At 44.7% G+C, this 22,489-nt stretch overlaps 1 protein-coding gene across 1 annotated transcript; it reads right to left on the bottom strand.

Moving 5' to 3' along the window:
- Nucleotides 1-1,827: 1,827 nt before the first annotated feature.
- Nucleotides 1,828-21,755, bottom strand: atp1b2a (ATPase Na+/K+ transporting subunit beta 2a; the record flags this gene model as incomplete). The annotated part of the gene is made up of 9 exons (XM_079295789.1): nt 1,828-1,992; nt 2,738-2,833; nt 7,992-8,018; nt 8,249-8,308; nt 8,425-8,550; nt 8,759-8,838; nt 9,102-9,206; nt 11,884-12,012; nt 21,650-21,755. The coding sequence occupies 9 exons, from the start codon at nt 21,753-21,755 to the stop codon at nt 1,828-1,830; spliced, it is 894 nt and encodes a 297-aa protein (XP_079151915.1).
- Between the last annotated feature and the right edge of the window lie 734 nt (nt 21,756-22,489).

Raw genomic sequence — 22,489 nt, 5'->3', positions numbered from 1 at the left:
GTTTTGGTCAAATAAAACACATCTGAACGCTGATTGGCCAAGACTCGTCACGTCAAAGATGTTCTATTGCGAAGATCACCACATCACATTTTCTCCTCGTCTCACTCCAATCTGAGAAACGCCGGCTGGCAAGTTGTAGTCTTTGAACCGGGAAATGTTGCAGGTTGTAGTCTTTGAACCAGGAAGTATGGCAGGTTGTGGTCTTTGAACCAGGAAGTGTGACAGGTTGTAGTCTTTGAACCAGGAAGTGTTGCAGGTTGTAGTCTTTGAACCAGGAAGTGTGGCAGGTTGTCGTCTTTGAACCAGGAAGTGTGACAGGTTGTAGTCTTTGAACCGGGAAATGTGACAGGTTGTAGTCTTTGAACCGGGAAACGTTACAGGTTGTAGTCTTTGAACCAGGAAGTGTGGCAGGTTGTAGTCTTTGAACCAGGAGGTGTTGCAGGTTGTAGTCTCTGAACCAGGAAGTGTGGCAGGTTGTAGTCTTTGAACCAGGAAGTGTTGCAGGTTGTAGTCTTTGAACCAGGAGGTGTTGCAGGTTGTAGTCTCTGAACCAGGAAGTGTGGCAGGTTGTAGTCTTTGAACCAGGCCGTGTTGCAGGTTGTAGTCTTTGAACCAGGACGTGTTGCAGGTTGTAGTCTTTGAACCAGGAAGTGTGGCAGGTTGTAGTCTTTGAACCAGGACGTGTTGCAGGTTGTAGTCTGAACCAGGACGTGTTGCAGGTTGTAGTCTGAACCAGGACGTGTTGCAGGTTGTAGTCTGAACCAGGAAGTGTGGCAGGTTGTAGTCTTTGAACCAGGACGTGTTGCAGGTTGTAGTCTGAACCAGGACGTGTTGCAGGTTGTATCATGTCTCTCCATTAACCACACAGACGGGTTGTTTTTGTAGTTTTTCTTTCATTTCTTTTAATTATTTTATTGTTTGTTAAAAGGACATTTTCAGGCAGGATAAATCAACCAATCACAAAGAAGTATCGTATGACATCATACAGCAAGACGATCTGACTCTCTTTAGAGGAAGACGATTGGTTGAGAGCAGTAAAGGTGGGGAGGGGCGTGTCCAGGTGGCAAGACGAGTGATTGACAGGTGAGGACACACGGGGGGGGGGGGGGGGGGGGTGTCACATGGCCTGGTTGTCATGGTCACGTGATGACAAACGAAGAAACCAAAAAAAACACGGAATGACTTCCTAACTCCTTAAGTTACTAATCGACCAAAGAGACAAAACATAAGAAAAGATGTGACATCAACATGTTGCCATGGTTACTAAAGCTAGCGTCTGATTGGCCGTGGATTCAGCTGCTTCCATGGCAACACACAAGGAGAACGACCAGTTAGAATAACCGGTAAAACTGATGTTTACAAAAGACAAACACTTTATCAAGAATGACCCAAATAAATAAACAAACATGTAATAAACAAATAAACATGTAATAAACAAACAAACATGTAATAAACAAACAAATAAACATGTAATAAACAAATAAACATGTCATAAATATGTGACCAGATAAACTGATCAGCTGTGAGATCAATACTTTGATCTTCATGCAGATTGAACAATGGAGGTGAAGTCAGTGCATCCTCTGTGACATCACAGCTGGTGTGTGTGCTGATTGGTCGGTTTGAGGGTCAGAAATACAAAACGAGACGACAATCGGTCCGTAATCAAAGGTTTCAAATACTTAAAAATAGACGGTCAGTAACCGCATCGTAGATACATACACAACAGGTGTGTGTGTGCGTGCGTGTGTGTGTGTGTGTGTGTCTCTCTGTGGCTCTGTGTGTGTGTGTGTGTGTATGTGTGTGTGTCTGTGTGTGTGTGTGTGTCTATGTGTCGTTGATTCTCAGTCTGAAGGAAACCCGTCCAGCGAACTTGTCTCTGTCGCTTCCTTCGGCGAGAGTGTTGGAGTTGATTTTACACTCGACGTCGATGTCGGTGTTCAGCGAGGCGTTCAGGAACTTCACGGCCACAAGCGGCTGAGTGTAGTTTACCTGAGACATTGAACACATCACACACTTACTATATGACATCACTGCCGTCAGTATAGTCTCACTCGTTCAACAAGGAAGTAATATGTACCTGAGACCATGATTCTACTGGACCTACTGGTCTACTGGATCTACTGGACCTACTAGATCCAACTGATCTACTGGATCCAACTGGTCTACTGGATCCAACTGATCTACTGGATCCAACTGGTCTACTGGATCCAACTGGTCTACTGGGTCTACTGGATCCAACTGGTCTACTGGATCCAACTGGTCTACTGGATCCAACTGGTCTACTGGGTCTACTGGATCCAACTGGTCTACTGGATCCAACTGGTCTACTGGGTCTACTGGATCCAACTGGTCTACTGGATCCAACTGATCTACTGGATCCAACTGGTCTACTGGATCTACTGGACCTACTAGATCCAACTGGTCTACTGGATCCAACTGATCTACTGGATCCAACTGGTCTACTGGATCCAACTGGTCTACTGGATCTACTGGACCTACTAGATCCAACTGATCTACTGGATCCAACTGGTCTACTGGATCCAACTGATCTACTGGATCCAACTGGTCTACTGGATCCAACTGATCTACTGGATCTAACTGATCCACTGTGTCTCATGGATCTGGTCTACCTGATCTAATGGATCTGGTGCACTGATCCTTATGAGATGAACACATGATTGATTTACTGGAGGATCCATGAGATGAACGTGATGGACAGTGTTGAGTTTGTTACCTGAGCTTTCTTGCCGTAGTACGGGTAGTACATGAGGTTAAAGGTCCCGTTAGGAGGGTAGTACGCCAGAGGTCCGATCTTATCTCCGTCCTCCCTCTGCACACACACACACACACACAGAGAGAGACACACACACAGAGAGAGACACACACACACACACAGAGAGAGACACACACACACACAGAGAGACACACACACAGAGAGAGACACACACAGAGAGAGACACACACACACACAGAGAGAGACACACACACACACACACACACACAGAGAGAGACACACACACAGAGACACACACACACAGAGACACACACACACACACACACAGAGAGAGACACACACACACACACACAGAGACACACACACACACACACAGAGAGACACACACAGAGACACACACACACACACAGAGAGAGACACACACACACACACAGAGAGACACACACAGAGAGAGACACACACACACACAGAGAGAGACACACACAGAGACACACACAGAGACACACATAGCGAGAGAGACACACACACACATAGCGAGAGAGACACACACACACACATAGAGAGATCAATACCTTAGTTCAGACAGAAACCTTAACTTCAGCTCCGCGTTCAACACCATCATCCCGGAGATACTCCACCCAAACTCTCCAGCTCACTGTGCAGCCTCCACCTGTCAGTGGATCACTAACCTCCTGACAGACAAGACGCAGCAGGTGAGGCTGGGAAACATCACATCCAGCACCCGGACCATCAGCACTGGACCCCCAGGGATGTGGTCTCTCCCCACTGCTCTTCTCCCTCTACACCAACGACTGCACCTCAGAGGACCCGTCTGTCAAACTCCTGAAGTTCTCAGAGGACACAACGGTCTTCGGCCTCATCAGGGACGGTGATGAGTCTGCGTACAGACGGGAGGTTGAACAGCTGGTCCTCTGGTGTGGTCAGAACAACCTGGAGCTGAACAAGCTCAACACTGTGGAGATGACAGTGGACTTCAGGAGGAGCCCCCAACACTGCCCCCCCTCCCCAGACTCAACAGCACTGTCTGCTGTGGAGACCTTCAGGTTTCTGGGATCCACAATCTCCAGGACCTGAAGTGGCTCCCAACATCAACACCATCAGGAGAAAGGCCCAGCAGAGGTTGTACTTCCTGCTCCAGTTCAGGAAGTTCAACCTGCCTCAGGAGCTGCTGATCCTGTTCTACTCCACCATCATCCAGTCTGTTCTCTGCTCCTCCATCACTGTGTGGTTTGGATCGGACCCCAAACAGGACAGGAACAGACTGCAACGGACCGTCAGGTCTGCAGAGAGGATCATTGGTTCCAGCCTGCCCTCCATCCTGGACTTGTTCACCTCCAGAGTCAGGAAACGGGCTGAAAGATCTCTGCAGACCATCACACCCTGGACACCAGCTGTTCACCTCCTCCCCTCTGGAGGGCGCTACAGGGCTCTGTACGCCAAAACCACCAGACACAGGAACAGCTTCTCTCTGCTGGCCGTCACTCTCATGAACAATGAATAGGTCATACTACACTATTACCACCACTTACAACTCATGCCATTGTCTATAGGTTGATGTTCACATGTGTATATGTATATATATATATATATACACTTTTTTCTCTTGGATATATATTTATACTTATATTATCGCTAAATGTTTATACCTACATCCGTTCTACTTTTTTTGCTGCCCTTTTTTATTCTTTATACATATATTTCTTGTTTATTGTAAATTTGTGTTTGTACATTGAGAGCGGAGTGGAAAACGGAGACAAATTCCATGTATGCGTAAGCACACATGGCCAATAAAGCTGATTCTGATGAAGATTAACCAAGAGAGCTTCTGTTGATGTTCTACATCAGTGGTTCTCAACTGGTCTGGCTGCGGGACCCACCATCACCCCTTAATGACAAGCCGGGACCCACGACCCACATTATATATATCTCCATATATATATAATTTGGGTATATCTATATTCAAGAAGTCTAGTAGTAGTAACGTCTCTGTGTAGTAAACAACTGTCAAATCAAATAAAGAAAGTACACATCAATTATATTTTAACAATTATTCTCAGTTTTCAAATCTAACTGGATGGATTATAAATAATACATAGAAATACATAGATGAATGTTCTTCTCATTTCAAGTAAAATAACGGCTGGATTAAAAAATAAATTATGTAACGAAATTCAATTTCGATAAATTATGTTCACTGAATTGTCCTGCAGCTTTAAACTCAGTTCATTCAGTGTGAAGTGAACAAGCCACAATATTATATTTTCATCATCGACTAAAAAGAGAAATTAGTGTTTGAAGAATTCACCTCTATGAGTCTGTCCAGTCAGAGTCTAGTGACTCTGGTCTCTCTGGACATTTCTCTCTTTTGGAGATCGTCCTATGATTTGACTTTCACAAGTCTCACCTCAACAGTCCTGCTCTGTCTCTGTGTCCTCGTCTCTCTCTGTGTCGCGGTGTGTGAACATCTCACTGAGTCAGGAAACTTGTCAGAATACTCATATTTGATTGGCTGAGCTGCATCACGTGATGTGATTCACAACGCATTGGTCGGTGTTTTTCCTGCACCGCTGAACAAGTGCCGTAAATGCTGGAATAATTCCGCTGCATAAAAAATTCCCTTCAAAATAAAATCACAACTTTTTTTTTTGTCAGGCAAAGGCCCGCGACCCACTGAAAACGGGTCCGCGACCCACTTTTGGGTCACGACCCACTAGTTGAGAATCACTGGTCTACATTATGTCTCTGTGGTTCTACATTATGTCTCTGTGGTTCTACATTGTGTCTCTGTGGTTCTACATTGTGTCTCTGTGGTTCTATGTTGTGTCTCCGTGGTTCTACGTTGTGTCTCTGTGGTTCTATGTTGTGTCTCCGTGGTTCTACATCGTGTCTCTGTGGTTCTACATTGTTACTCTCTGGTTCTACGTTGTTACTCTGTGGTTCTACATTGTTACTCTGTGGTTCTACATTGTGTCTCTGTGGTTCTATGTTGTGTCTCTGTGGTTCTACGTTGTTACTCTGTGGTTCTACATTGGGGTCTCCGTGGTTCTACGTTGTGTCTCTGTGGTTCTACATTGTTACTCTCTGGTTCTACGTTGTGTCTCTGTGGTTCTACATTGTTACTCTCTGGTTCTACGTTGTTACTCTCTGGTTCTACGTTGTTACTCTCTGGTTCTACATTGTTACTCTGTGGTTCTTCGTTGTTACTCTGTGGTTCTACATTGTGTCTCTGTGGTTCTATGTTGTGTCTCTGTGGTTCTACATTGTGTCTCTGTGGTTCTATGTTGTGTCTCTGTGGTTCTACGTTGTTACTCTGTGGTTCTACATTGTGACTCTGTAGTTCTACATTGTGCGTCTGTGGTTCTACATTGTTAATCTGTGCTTCTACATTGTGTCTCTGTGGTTCTACGTTGTTACTCTGTGGTTCTACGTTGTGTCTCTGTGGTTCTACGTTGTTACTCTGTGGTTCTACGTTGTTACTCTGTGGTTCTACATTGTGACTCTGTGGTTCGACATTGTGTGTCTGTGGTTCTACGTTGTGTCTCAGTGGTTCTACATTGTTACTCTGTGGTTCTACGTTGTTACTCTTTGGTTCTATGTTGTGACTGTGGTTCTACATTGTGTGTCTGTGGTTCTACGTTGTGTCTCTGTGGTTCTACATTGTTACTCTCTGGTTCTATGTTGTTACTCTGTGGTTCTACATTGTGTCTCTGTGGTTCTACGTTGTGTCTCTGTGGTTCTACGTTGTTACTCTGTGGTTCTACGTTGTGTCTCTGTGGTTCTACGTTGTTACTCAGTGGTTCTACATTGGGGTCTCTGTGGTTCTACGTTATGTCTCTGTGGTTCTACATTGTGTCTCCGTGGTTCTATGTCGTGTCTCTGTGGTTCTACATTGTTACTCTCTGGTTCTACATTGTTACTCTCTGGTTCTACGTTGTTACTCTGGTTCTACGTTGTTACTCTGTGGTTCTACATTGTGTCTCTGTGGTTCTATGTTGTGTCTCTGTGGTTCTACATTGTTACTCTGTGGTTCTACGTTGTTACTCTGTGGTTCTACATTGTGTCTCTGTGGTTCTACGTTGTGTCTCTGTGGTTCTACATTGTGTCTCTGTGGTTCTACGTTGTTACTCTGTGGTTCTACGTTGTGTCTCTGTGGTTCTACGTTGTTACTCTGTGGTTCTACATTGTGACTCTGTGGTTCTACATTGTGTGTCTGTGGTTCTACGTTGTTACTCTGTGGTTCTACATTGTGTCTCTGTGTTTCTACGTTGTTACTCTGTGGTTCTACGTTGTGTCTCTGTGGTTCTACATTGTTACTCTGTGGTTCTACATTGTTACTCTGTAGTTCTACATTGTGACTCTGTGGTTCTAAATTGTGTCTGTGGTTGTATGTTGTGTCTCAGTGGTTCTATGTTGTTACTCTGTGGTTCTACGTTGTTACTCTGTGGTTCTATGTTGTGACTCTGTGGTTCTACATTGTGTGTCTGTGGTTCTACGTTGTGACTCTGTGGTTCTACGTTGTTACTCTGTGGTTCTACGTTGTGACTCTGTGATTCTACATTGTGACTCTGTGGTTCTACGTTGTGACTCTGTGGTTCTACATTGTGTGTCTGTGGTTCTACGTTGTGACTCTGTGGTGCTACATTATGTTTCTGGTTCTACGTTGTGACTCTGTGGTTCTGCGTTGTGACTTTGTGGTTCTACGTTGTTACTCTGTGGTTCTATGTTGTGTCTCTGTGGTTCTATGTTGTTACTCTGTGGTTCTACGTTGTGACTCTGTGGTTCTACATTTTGTGTCTGTGGTTCTATGTTGTGACTCTGTGGTTCTACGGTGTTACTCTCTGGTTCTACGTTGTGACTCTGTGGTTCTACATTGTGTCTCTGGTTCTACGTTGTGACTCTGTGGTTCTACGTTGTGACTCTGTGGTTCTACATTGTGTCTCTGGTTCTACATTGTGTCTCTGGTTCTATGTTTTGACTCTGTGGTTCTACATTGTGTCTCTGGTTCTACATTGTGTCTCTGGTTCTACATTGTGTCTCTGGTGCTACATTGTGTCTCTGGTTCTACGTTGTGTTTCTGTGGTTCTACATTGTGACTCTGTGGTTCTATGTTGTGTCTCTGGTTCTACATTTAGTCTCTGGTTCTACATTGTGTCTCTGGTTCTACGTTGTGTCTCTGGTTCTACATTTTGTCTCTGGTTCTAGGTTCTATGATCTTCTTTTCTACTGTTCTTACCCACTCATCTTCCTCCACTCTGTACCTCTGATGATGGAAGGATGATAAGATGGAGACAGCAGATGAGACGGACAGACAGACCGGACCTCCGCCCCTATTCGGTTACTAGAAGTTCTCTCTAAAGAGAACGTCTACATGCTGTTGACGTGATGGTGACATGTGTGGTCCTTGTAGTTCTATCAGCTGAGTGTAGTTCACATAAAAACACTCAACAGCACAACACTGAGACAGGATGTAGCAGACAGACAGATTCAGACCTTTGCTCCACAGGTGACATAAGGAGACTGACCGTCCTTCCCCGGCAACATACCGATCACCTGTAGGGACAGACAGGTCAGGAGACTCTTTGTATGATATATATATAAGTACTGTATGATATATACGTGTTTATTTATATACGTGTATCTCTACGTTGATGTGTTAATAAACCAACCCGGTTCAGTTTGATGAGGACACACGGCTGACCGCTGCTGTAACCAAAGAAGCGATCAGAGATCCCTGAACATTCCTCCAACATCGTCCGATTGAACTGACACGAACGCTTTGGGTTGTTCCTGACCTGCAGACAGACAGGCAGGGGGAGAGTGAGACGGGCAGAGGCGGACAAGAAGGCAGAGGGTGAGACAGACAGGCAGGCAAAGAACTAGAAAGGTGGAGGGGGAGACAGGCAGGGCGAGAGACAGACAGACAGGTGGGGGTGAGAAAGGCAGATAGATAGACAGACAGGTGGGGGTGAGACAGACAGATAGAGAGACAGACATGTTTACCTCTCCACTGTCCTCTTGAATGAAGTATTGATCTGGAGAACAGTTATCGTTGGTCTGAACCTGATTGCTGTCTTCGTACGCTGCAGACAGACAGACAGACAGACAGACAGACAGACAGACAGGCAGACATACAGACAGACAGATAGACAGACAGGCACACAGACACACAGACAGACAGACAGACAGACAGACAGACAGACATACAGACAGACAGACAGACAGACAGGCACACAGACACACAGACAGGCAGACATACAGACAGACAGACAGACAGAGAGATAATATATATTATGAGATATAAATATATGTAACGAGTGATGACATCATTCAACGTGAATCTTACGAGTCAGGAAGCGGTCGAGGTTCTGGATGAAACCGTTCCAGCTCTCAGATTCTGAGACGGAGAAACTGATCTCCAGCTGGTCTCCCTTTGGACGAATCATCATCCCTGAAACATGAGAGCACACATCCTCGTTAACCAATCACAGACTGAGCCTCGTTAACCAATCACAGGCTGAGCCTCGTTAACCAGTCACAGGCTGAGCCTCGTGAACCAATCACAGGATGATCCTCGTTAACCAATCACAGGCTGAGCCTCGTTAACCAATCACAGGCTGAGCCTCGTTAACCAGTCACAGGTTTAGCCTCGTGAACCAATCACAGGATGAGCCTCGTTAACCAGTCACAGGATGAGCCTCGTTAACCAATCACAGGCTGAGCCTCGTTAACCAATCACAGGATGGGCCTCGTTAACCAGTCACAGGATGATCCTCGTTAACCAGTCACAGGATGAGCCTCGTTAACCAATCACAGGCTGAGCCTCGTTAACCAATCACAGGCTGAGCCTCGTTAACCAATCACAGGCTGAGCCTCGTTAACCAATCACAGGATGAGCCTCGTTAACCAGTCACAGGCTGAGCCTCGTTAACCAATCACAGGCTGAGCCTCGTTAACCAGTCACAGGATGAGCCTCGTTAACCAGTCACAGGCTGAGCCTCGTCAACCAATCACAGGATGAGCCTCGTTAACCAATCACAGGATGAGCCTCGTTAACCAATCACAGGATGAGCCTCGTTAACCAGTCACAGGATGAGCCTCGTTAACCAATCACAGGCTGAGCCTCGTTAACCAATCACAGGCTGAGCCTCGTTAACCAATCACAGGCTGAGCCTCGTTAACCAATCACAGGATGAGCCTCGTTAACCAGTCACAGGCTGAGCCTCGTTAACCAATCACAGGCTGAGCCTCGTTAACCAGTCACAGGATGAGCCTCGTCAACCAGTCACAGGCTGAGCCTCGTCAACCAATCACAGGATGAGCCTCGTTAACCAATCACAGGATGAGCCTCGTTAACCAATCACAGGATGAGCCTCGTTAACCAATCGTCAGGATGAGCCTCGTTAACCAATCACAGGCTGAGCCTCGTTAACCGGTCACAGGCTGAGCCTCGTTAACCGGTCACAGGATGAGCCTCGTTAACCGGTCACAGGCTGAGCCTCGTTAACCGGTCACAGGATGAGCCTCGTTAACCAGACACAGGATGAGCCTCGTTAACCAATCACAGGCTGAGCCTCGTTAACCAATCACAGGATGAGCCTCGTTAACCAATCACAGGATGAGCCTCGTTAACCAATCGTCAGGATGAGCCTCGTTAACCAATCACAGGCTGAGCCTCGTTAACCGGTCACAGGCTGAGCCTCGTTAACCGGTCACAGGATGAGCCTCGTTAACCGGTCACAGGCTGAGCCTCGTTAACCGGTCACAGGATGAGCCTCGTTAACCAGACACAGGATGAGCCTCGTTAACCAATCACAGGCTGAGCCTCGTTAACCAATCACAGGCTGAGCCTCGTTAACAAATCACAGGATGAGCCTCGTTAACCAGACACAGGATGAGCCTCGTTAACCGGTCACAGGCTGAGCCTCGTGAACCAATCACAGGATGAGCCTCGTTAACCAGACACAGGATAAGCCTCGTTAACCGGTCACAGGATGAGCCTCGTTAACCGGTCACAGGATGAGCCTCGTTAACCGGTCACAGGATGATCCTCGTTAACCAATCACAGGCTGAGCCTCGTTAACCGGTCACAGGCTGAGCCTCGTTAACCGGTCACAGGATGAGCCTTATTAACCGGTCACAGGATGAACCTCGTTAATCGGTCACAGGATGAGCCTCATTAACCGGTCACAGGGTGAGCCTCGTTAACCGGTCACAGGATGAACCTCGTTAACCGGTCACAGGCTGAGCCTCGTTAACCGGTCACAGGATGAACCTCGTTAACCGGTCACAGGATGAACCTCGTTTACCGGTCACAGGGTGAGCCTCGTTAACCGGTCACAGGCTGAGCCTCGTTAACCGGTCACAGGGTGAGCCTCGTTAACCGGTCACAGGCTGAGCCTCGTTAACCGGTCACAGGATGAACCTTGTTAACCGGTCACAGGATGAGCCTCGTTTACCGGTCACAGGATGAACCTCGTTTACCGGTCACAGGGTGAGCCTCGTTAACCGGTCACAGGCTGAGCCTCGTTAACCGGTCACAGGGTGAGCCTCGTTAACCGGTCACAGGCTGAGCCTCGTTAACCGGTCACAGGATGAACCTCGTTAACCGGTCACAGGATGAGCCTCGTTTACCGGTCACAGGCTGAGCCTCGTTAACCGGTCACAGGCTGAGCCTCGTTAACCGGTCACAGGCTGAGCCTCGTTAACCGGTCACAGGATGAGCCTCGTTAACCGGTCACAGGATGAACCTCGTTAACCGGTCACAGGCTGAGCCTCGTTAACCGGTCACAGGATGAGCCTCGTTAACCGGTCACAGGATGAGCCTTGTTAACCGGTCACAGGCTGAGCCTCGTTAACCGGTCACAGGCTGAGCCTCGTTAACCGGTCACAGGATGAGCCTCGTTAACCGGTCACAGGATGAACCTCGTTAACCGGTCACAGGATGAACCTCGTTAACCGGTCACAGGATGAACCTCGTTAACCGGTCACAGGATGAACCTCGTTAACCGGTCACAGGCTGAGCCTTGTTAACCGGTCACAGGCTGAGCCTTGTTAACTGGTCACAGGATGAACCTCGTTAACCGGTCACAGGGTGAGCCTCGTTAACCAATCATCACCATTGTTACCTGGAGTCTCCAGGCGGTCCTGCCAGGTGGGCTTGTAGTCATCGAGCGTCAGCAGCATGATGTACATGGTGAGAACAAACATGCCCGCCAGAAACAGGTAGAAGACCAGGTAGAAGAGCAGAATCAGACCTGAGGGGGAGACAAAGGGGGAGGGGTCTTAATTATAAAGTAGAGCACTTTCATCCTCTAAATATCATCTTTATAATCCTCTTTAGCCCCGCCCCCTGCTGATGACCTACATTCAGTGTGTGATGGGGGAGGGTATAATCTCTGTACCAGCTCTCTCTCTCTTCTCTTCTTCTTATTGGTCACTTTTACATTTTACATTAACAGAAGTCACTTTAACGTTTCACTAATTATGTTACCCTGATGTACACAAGAGTCACTGCACATCTTTTCCTGCTGTACTGAAAACTAATTCTGACTTTAAAGTAATGTGTTTCATCAAATGTCGTCAATGAGGGTCCCCACAAGTACATTACTACCAACGTGTGTGTGTGTGTGTGTGTGTGTATATTACAGTCAAATCAACCTCGTCTGTCTGCTTAATCCAGATTAACACAGACACACACACACTGTGTGTGTCTGTCCTTCAGTCTCCATCAAGGCCACAATAACCTGGTGCATGATGGGAAATATGACATCATAAGAGTGTAGTTATGTAAAGCAAGAGCAGACATCAGATCAGTTTATATCACTGACATTATAAAGACCGGTCCGTACGGGTGACTTGTTCGTACATTTAAACTGCAGATTATAAAACGGTTTCATCTTCATCTGAACACGGAGCTCTGTCATTAGTTGTTTGCTGGTGAAATGCACCATGGGAGTCGTAGTAGTTCACAGGCTTCTTGTAGCTTTAAGGTGCTTTTGATCATATTGTCAGATTTGTTAGAGAGACTTGTTAGAAGTAGGAACCTAATGATTCATTTACAATCATAATAACAAAAGTGCTGCTCTATGAACAAAGGTGAATAACATTGTGTGTGAACACGTTAAACACATCAGGTTGTTGTTAGCGGCAGTGTTCTCTTCACACAGCAGCAGTTCTATCTCTTCTATATCTGTGCTCAGTGTGTGACTGTGTGTGAAACGTTCCACTGCTGTGAACAGAACAACATGTTTCACACGTTCATCTACATGTGTGTGTTGAGTCTTCATCACAGTCAGAGCATGTGACGCAGCTCTACTCTTCATCACTATGATGCAGCTCTACTCTTCATCACTATGATGCTGCTCTACTCTTCATCACTATGATGCTGTAACTCAGGTGATGAAGGTGACCCAGCTCTACTCTTCATCACTATGATGCTGTAACTCAGGTGATGAAGGTGACCCAGTGATGTCCAGTAGTCTCCAGTGAGAGCAGCAGCTGCTGCTGGTTGTAACGCGTGGCTTTAGTCGTCCTCTCCTTTAACACAACTCGTGTGTTCTTCTGCTGACGGTGCGTCTTGAGGCTCATACGTGACGTCATTCGTTGAGATCCTAAAGCTGCGTTCACACCAAACGAGACGTGAACGCAGTTTGAGAACGTTCCTCAGACCGACATCTTCCACAACACCAACCTGCAGTTTGTCTCCACTTCTCTGTAGCGTCTGTTAGCTTGTGTTGCTTTAGTTTATCTAAACTTCTCTGTAGCATGTTAGCTTGTGTTGCTTTAGTTTATCTAAACTTCTCTGTAGCATGTGTTAGCTTGTGTTGCTTTAGTTTATCTAAACTTCTCTGTAGCATCTGTTAGCTTGTGTTGCTTTAGTTTATCTAAACTTCTCTGTAGCATGTTAGCTTGTGTTGCTTTAGTTTATCTAAACTTCTCTGTAGCATCTGTTAGCTTGTGTTGCTTTAGTTTATCTAAACTTCTCTGTAGCATCTGTTAGCTTGTGTTGCTTTAGTTTATCTAAACTTCTCTGTAGCATCTGTTAGCTTGTGTTGATTTAGTTTATCTAAACTTCTCTGTAGCATCTGTTAGCTTGTGTTGCTTTAGTTTATCTAAACTTCTCTGTAGCATCTGTTAGCTTGTGTTGCTTTAGTTTATCTAAACTTCTCTGTAGCATCTGTTAGCTTGTGTTGCTTTAGTTTATCTAAACTTCTCTGTAGCATCTGTTAGCTTGTGTTGCTTTAGTTTATCTAAACCTCTCTGTAGCATCTGTTAGCTTGTGTTGCTTTAGTTTATCTAAACTTCTCTGCAGCATCTGTTAGCTTGTGTTGCTTTAGTTTATCTAAACTTCTCTGTAGCGTCTGTTAGCTTGTGTTGCTTTAGTTTATCTAAACTTCTCTGTAGCGTCTGTTAGCTTGTGTTGCTTTAGTTTATCTAAACTTCTCTGTAGCATCTGTTAGCTTGTGTTGCTTTAGTTTATCTAAACTTCTCTGTAGCATCTGTTAGCTTGTGTTGCTTTAGTTTATCTAAACTTCTCTGTAGCATCTGTTAGCTTGTGTTGCTTTAGTTTATCTAAACTTCTCTGTAGCATCTGTTAGCTTGTGTTGCTTTAGTTTATCTAAACTTCTCTGCAGCATCTGTTAGCTTGTGTTGCTTTAGTTTATCTAAACTTCTCTGTAGCGTCTGTTAGCTTGTGTTGCTTTAGTTTATCTAAACTTCTCTGTAGCGTCTGTTAGCTTGTGTTGCTTTAGTTTATCTAAACTTCTCTGTAGCTTCTGTTAGCTTGTGTTGCTTTAGTTTATCTAAACTTCTCTGTAGCGTCTGTTAGCTTGTGTTGCTTTAGTTTGTCTAAACTTCTCTGTAGCGTCTGTTAGCTTGTGTTGCTTTAGTTTATCTAAACTTCTCTGTAGCGTCTGTTAGCTTGTGTTGCTTTAGTTTATCTCTACTTCTCCCACACGCTGCACCAACGTAGTCTGAAGACTTCCTCCACCGCTGCCAGTGAGCAACGCACTTTACAAATAAAGTAACAGACTGTCTCACGCAGCCGAGGACCCTCTGGAGGCAGGTCCACATGGTCCCTGCTGGCCGACCGTCTGCTGAACAGCCCTGAGCTGGGCTTCACGGGTCTTCATCTCCAACCCACATCCTGCACTTGAACCAGCGGCGCTTTTCTCTCTGAAGTGCCGCGGAGTTAGCCTGCTAGCTAAACTGAGACGGCTAAGCTAAGCTAAGAAAGTGCACACTCACAGTCACGAAGCGTAAACTAGTCGTAGCGGTCCGTAGTCGGTGCATAAGAAACACCGCTGCCACCGATGTAGGGCTGCACGATTATGGCCAAAATCATAATCGCCATTATTTTGATCAATATTGCGATCACGATTATTCATTAATTTTAGGGACATCTTTTTATTGCACTTTCACGTTTAAATGAACAAGAACACTGCTTCCACTTCCATTGTTGTGCTACATTCAGGCTCATGTACAACTCTTTGCATCAGCCTGGTGATCACAGTGCATCTCGTAGAAGGAAAATATAAACTAGAAAATGCATTTCCTGCTGAAAATGCGTTGGAATGCTGAAAGCTGAAATGAATCTCAAAAACATTGCTGAAAATAGATATCCAATTTTAAAAAAATTGCAAAAAGCTGAATAATTCAAAAAGTTGAAAGATTACAAATATGAAGTTATGTCACCCCTCTCCTGAAAGAGCTGAACATTTTGATATTCGAACGGTTTCTGTAGCTTAAAAGAATTCCAGCAGTAGTGATATTTGTTGTAGTAGTAGTAGAAGTATTATTCGCAGTATAAGTATGAGTAGCATTTGAATAAGTACTAGTTGTAGAAGTAGTGATATTTGTAGTAGCAGTAGTAGTAGAAGTTGTCGTCGAAGTATTTGTAATTAGAAGAAGTAGTAGTAGTATCAGCAGTCGTACTAATAGCTGTAGTAGTATTAGTACTGGTAGTAGCAGGAATAGCAGTATTAGCAGTTGTGGTATCAGTAATAATAGTAGTGGTAGTGGTAGTAATAGCAGTAGTGGTAGTAATAATATTTATGGTAGCAGTAATAGCAGTAGCAGTAGTAGTAATAGTAGCAACAGCAAAAGTTGTAGTAGTAGTGGTAATACTGGAAATATTAGCAGTAGTAGTAGTTGTCGCAGTATTAGTAAGAGCATTCATTATTTCAACAAAAAAGCCTAATTTTGAGCAAAACGTTTAAATACAGTTAATCCATGAGGCTTTTATTTTGAAAGGGTGGGACTGGGTGGGGGAGGGAGGGGGAGAGGAGACATAATCATCATGTTTGACACATAAACAGAGGTTATTAAATGACAGGCTTCATCACAAGCAGTTCAGTTAGAATTCACTCTCTGGGGCTTTTATTTTGAAATGGCGTGTGTGTGTGTGGGGGGGGGGGGGTGGAGGAGGGGGGAAAGACCTCTAAAGATCCCTAAGACCTGAATGACTGTATGAGAGACACAGAGAGAGAGAGAGAGAGAGAGAGAGAGAGAGAGAGAGAGAGAGAGGAGTGTATGTGCGCGTGTGTCTGTGAGTCTGTGTGTTCATCAACATCACTAATTGGCTCAATCGCAAACACCTGTGTGCCTGAAGCCATTTCATGGAGATAAAACAGGGAAACACCTCTCAAACAAATCATCAAAACTCCCATAACCGTAGCTCCTATTGCTCCGATATTAATAATTGATGGGAAGAATGAGTTGAAGAACAGATCCTGTAAAAATTGTGTCTGTAGTGTAAAAAATGTGGCTTAACTGGCGATCTAGAAATGGGGTACCGTGTTCTGTGGAAGATGTTTTTGAAGCAAAATTTAACATTGGTCTCTATGGAGCAGAAAGTTGGTTTTCCTCTCAATTAACAGCTTCCGTGTCAAATGTGGAAATCTGTGGGATTCCACAGTAATTTTTTCTACGACAAGGACAATATTAGCTACTTCTACATCCAGAAATTATGCATGAAGAGTGAAGATTGTGGACACAGTGGCAAAACACAAATGTTTTTTTCACAAGAATCTCAAGCTGCTCTTCACTCTAGCGGTGACATCACGCACTCTAAGCTGCGCAATACACACCCATTATAAAGTCAGAAAAGGGCTGAAAAATCATAAAAGTTAAATTGCTGCAGTTCAAAAAGTTTAAAAGATATCAAAAAGCTGAATCATGTTGGCAATAGTTGAGGGTTTTCTCAACATTTGAAAGTTGAAATGGTGTCTGTAGCTGAAAGTATGAGGAAGTTGAAGGATTTGAAAGTTGAAGAAGTTTAAGAGGATTTGTAAATATTCTCCATAGAGCTCTCAAGCTTAATAATTCAAAAACAGCATTCCAACAATAACATAGTATCAACACTTTTTACCCAAAATTAAATCAACAGAGCACTGCTTCCACTTCCATGTTGTGCTACATTCAGGCTGATGTTAGTGTGACCATATCCATAACACCAAAGAGGAGGACACTCCTCTTTGGTGAAGTGAAGCTGTGAATACTTGCAGAGGACTCTGGCCTGCTCCCTCTACAACACAACGTTGTGTGATTGCTGCATGATGTTTGTGTAACAGAATAGGAACAAATCGTCTTAAAGAGTCAAAGAGTGTTTGTTCACAGTATTTGTATTTATTCAACATTGTGGTGTTCAAACACTGACCACTGTGCTGAGTGCCACAAAGCATAACATGTGTGGACTTAAAATGTACAAATTAAATCACAGGTCACAGAAATAATCAATAATAAACAGATAAATGAATGTTTGAAAAGCATAAAGAAAACCAAACTAATTTGGTGAACATTTAACGGCTCAGAAAGTCAAGAGTTTCTAAAGTGATTGAGTCTGTTGGGACTTGTGTGCAGTGTCTTTTGTTCATCAGACTCATTTGTCCATCGGCAGTATCGAGTGGTAGAAAGAGGGATGCAGAACGTCTGTACTTGAACGCACCAGTGTGAATGTTATCTATTCAACTGATGGTTGCTGTAAAACATAATGAATGTTGAAGTGGAAGAGGTGTTCAGATCATTTTCTGAAGTCAGGGCAGCAACACCACAGTACAACACATGCAAGTCCTGTGTAATCCTACACACAAGCTTTGTGCCACATATGGACAGAGGCGCGCTGGAGACATATTTCAGGGACAAAAGAGACAACCAAAGCCAATAGGGCAAAAAACAGACGCATGTCCAATAGGGACAGGTTTTTTTCTGAAATGTCGCCTTCAAACAGCCAGTGTAAGAGAACGTTATCACTGAAAACAGGACTGGACTTTGGCCGTGGGACCTTTGTTGGTCACAGAAAAGCTTTGTGCAGCTTTTCTGTGGAATAAAAGAACACAGTAACACGGAATACTAACATACTAAAGAAAAGGCAGTAAATAATATCCTCATAAAAACATATATATTCCAAAAACAACTGTAGACTGAGCCAAATATATTTCTAAAGTGATTCAGTCTGTTGGGGACTTGTGTGCAGTTTGTTTAACAGGTAACAGAGAAAACATCTCCACTCTGACAGTGATGATAACTGTCTTTATTAATATAAGTAGTTTAACACCATTAAATCAACTGAAAACATACAATATTTTTTTTAATCAACATTTAAAGTGCATTTTTATTGGAATGTTCGCTGAAAACGGCCCTGACCAGAAAACAACTCTGTACAGTGATCGTGTACAGACAAATGGAGAGGAGAGGAAACCATGCGAGGAGAGGAGACGAGGAGAGAGGACGCGAGGAGATATGTTTTAACAGACATGAGACGTCCTTTCCTCTGAAGCGTCACGTGAAGCGACGTCGGTTTCTGATGATTGAGGCGACTGACAGCTGATCAGCTGATCAGCTGATCAGCTGATCAGCTGTCAGTCGCCTCAGTGCGTAGATGTGACGCAGCCAGCACACGGAGCCTTGTTTACCTTTTTAACCAATGATACAGGGCTAGAACCAGTGGCGGCTGGTGGAACATGTTCTAGGGCCATCCTGTCAATTTCAGCAAACATCCCAGTATGATTTAATGCAAAAAAAATGTAAGTATCTAACACGCATTATTACTTGGCAGTTAAATATTTAACATGTATTCCAACACGAAAACAATCAGTAAATAACACTTATAAAACATAATATAACATGTTCATTTATTGAGATGTCCTATGGACCTTGTTATAGGAGGTAAAGATCAGGAGAAGTAAACATGAAGTGTAATTATGAATACTGATGTTAAAAGAAGCTATGATGAGTTTTCACTGTTCATTTAACATCTCTATTACATGTTGATGCCTCCATGACCAAGTTAAGCAGATGAGACTGAGGACAATATGTAGAAGAAAAGATGTTCACTTTGTCTAATATGTAGCTTGACAGAGTTCTCCATGTGTGTCCTGGTGTTCTCATGTTTCCTTACCTCCTCATCCCTCACTCCCTACCCTGGTGTTCTCATGTTTCCTTACCTCCTCATCCCTCACTCCCTACCCTGGTGTTCTCATGTCTCCTTGCCTCCTCATCCCTCACTCCCTACCCTGGTGTTCTCATGTTTCCTTACCTCCTCATCCCTCACTCCCTACCCTGGTGTTCTCATGTTTCCTTACCTCCTCATCCCTCACTCCCTACCCTGGTGTTCTCATGTTTCCTTACCTCCTCATCCCTCACTCCCTACCCTGGTGTTCTCGTGTTTCCTTACCTCCTCATCCCTCACTCCCTACCCTGGTGTTCTCATGTTTCCTTGCCTCCTCATCCCTCACTCCCTACCCTGGTGTTCTCATGTTTCCTTACCTCCTCATCTCTCACTCCCTACCCTGGTGTTCTCATGTTTCCTTACCTCCTCATCCCTCACTCCCTACCCTGGTGTTCTCATGTTTCCTTACCTCCTCATCCCTCACTCCCTACCCTGGTGTTCTCATGTTTCCTTACCTCCTCATCCCTCACTCCCTACCCTGGTGTTCTCATGTTTCCTTACCTCCTCATCCCTCACTCCCTACCCTGGTGTTCTCATGTTTCCTTACCTCCTCATCCCTCACTCCCTACCCTGGTGTTCTCATGTTTCCTTACCTCCTCATCCCTCACTCCCTACCCTGGTGTTCTCATGTTTCCTTACCTCCTCATTCCTCACTCCCTAACTGTCCGTGCTGGATCTGTCCCCGTTGTTTTAAAAAGCTAAATAAATGATTAGCATGACGTCATGCAGCTAGCTAACCTGTCTGGTGTTCAGCTAGTACAGAAGCTTCATGTACTGCTTCCCTTTCCCGCGAGTCTGCTGTCTGATTGTGAGGTCAGGCTGATCTGATATCAGCTCTTTGGCTGCAGAATCTCCTCAAAGTTCTCCTCTCAAACGGGTCTTGGAGGAGGAGTGCTCGCCTGTCGAGACTTCTCGTGACCAGAACGTGCAGCGAGGGGGTCTGATCGTTCTGGCCCCAAGCTGAATCTATTTGAGGGCGCTGATTGGCTAAATTGTATGTCACTCATTTATATCTTGAATCAGCAATTGGCTAAACTGCTTCATAGCCCCGCCTCTTTTGGGCCAAAACGATCAGGCCCCCCAAGCTGCGCGTTCTCAGAGTGTCTACACACAGACAGAGAGCACGAGCAGGAAAAGCATATATTTTGTGCAGATATCATACTTTACACACATTACTGGGTACATTCCATAGTTCAGAAACACAAATATTGACACTTTATATAATTTATGATTATTATAATTATTATTTTTTTGTGTGGCTCATGGTGGGGCCATGCCCCATGGCCCTCTATTGACCAGCCGCCACTGGCTAGAACCTAACCTAAGCCTATCAGATATTTATTTGACAACGCTTTTAACCAATCATTTGTTAGACTGCGTTCCAGCAAAATACTCTATCGCGCGGCTCTTTAGGCCCAGTGGAACTCCAAACAGGAGGACAAATACGCGTCCAGCTAACGCCGGACAGGGCATTGAAAGTCCGGACTGTCCGGCCTAAACCCGGACGTCTGGTCACTCTAGCTAATGTACGTCTCTGCATCGCTGTGCGGCACCCGACCGTCTGCTCTCTGTTCTGTTGTCCGTCTCTCTTCTTCTACTAATAGCGGAGTCTGCAGGGTGCGCGCATGACACCTCCCATCTCATTCGCCCCCTGGTGGTCGGCTGACTGTTAGTTGAGGAAGCGCTTGATTTGATATGTAGCAGAGCACGCATTTTAAACGTCAATATCGCAGACGATCATGCTCATTTAATCGTGGCAGCCAAAATCGTGATCGCGATTAAAATTCGATAAATTGTGCAGCCCTACACCGATGTGACCGAGCGTCCTGGGTTCTGTATGAGGTGCATTTATAAGACGGTAATAAGCGGAGTCGGGAGACCAGCCCCCCCCCCCCCCCCAGAAGCGGGAGTCGCCTTTTCTCTACGGCAACCCTGAAGGGACATATCATCTCCAATACAAAACGATAAACATGAGACTGTTACAATAATAATAAAGAAAATGCGTTAACGCGCGATACAATAATTGTCGGCATTAATAAATGAATGCGTTAACGCGATAACGAGTTAACTTGCCCAGCACTACTATATATACAATAAATAATATATAATATGATATATATTATATATAATAAATACATATAGTATAATAAATATTCTCTGTATATATAATATATGTATTATAAGTATATTATATTTATTATATAATATATAATATAATATGTATATATATATAATATGTAAAATAAATATAATCCTTATTATATACTGTCATACATTAATAATAATAGTATCATATAATTACATTACAATATATTATCATGCAATATAATATTATTATTCATCGACAAGATGATTTAAATTAAGGTGACAGACCGGTGTGTGTGTGTGTGTGTGGGGGGGGGGGGGGGGTGGGGGGCTAGTAACGAGAGTAGAACGTGACTCACCCCAGCTCGAGGCGGTTCGGCCCAGCAGCTCGTGAGTTCTCGGGTTCCAGAATAATTCCCGCCACTCGCCAGATCCTTTACGGTCCTCCTCCTTGGTACCGGACATGATGATGAAGAGGATGGAGAGGATGAAGATGGAGGTCGGTCTGTGGACTCAGACGGCGCGCGATGTTGCCGTATGACGACACGAGCACGAGCCTCCCGCCGCTTCTGCTGCTTCGAGTTTAAAGACGGTGGTCGGTGAGGGAGAATCGATCCGGTGGATGATGATGATGATGATGATGATGATGATGATGATGATCGGTGTGACGACACCGAGAGACGGAGAGACAGACGGAGAGTGACACAGGACGGTTCACTCCTCCTCCCCCAAACACGGCATGACGTCACACCTGCTCCCCTTACACCGCCAATCACAGAGCGGTCTCATCAAGACAGACCCTGCCCCCTGCAGCCTATGAGTATCCCGTTTGATGACGTCTCATGTGTCACCTGTTTGTCAGTTTATCACAAAGTACTATTACATACAGTACTACAGTTTATCACAGTACTATTACTCACACAGCATTATTACACACAGTACTATTACTCACACAGCACTATTACACACACAGTACTATTACTCACACAGCACTACAGTTTATCACAGTACTATTACTCACATAGTACTATTACACACAGTACTATTACTCACACAGCACTACAGTTTATCGCATATCGCAGTACTATTACTCACAGCACTACAGTTTGTCACAGTACTATTACTCACACAGTACTACAGTTTATCACAGTACTATTACTCACACAGTACTATTACTCACAGCACTACAGTTTGTCACA

Source organism: Melanostigma gelatinosum (genome assembly GCF_949748355.1).
Source record: "Melanostigma gelatinosum genome assembly, chromosome: 23".
NCBI classification, from domain to species: domain Eukaryota; kingdom Metazoa; phylum Chordata; class Actinopteri; order Perciformes; family Zoarcidae; genus Melanostigma; species Melanostigma gelatinosum.
The sequence above is the reverse complement of the archived record's forward strand: the minus strand, read 5'-3'. Positions and strand labels throughout refer to the sequence as shown.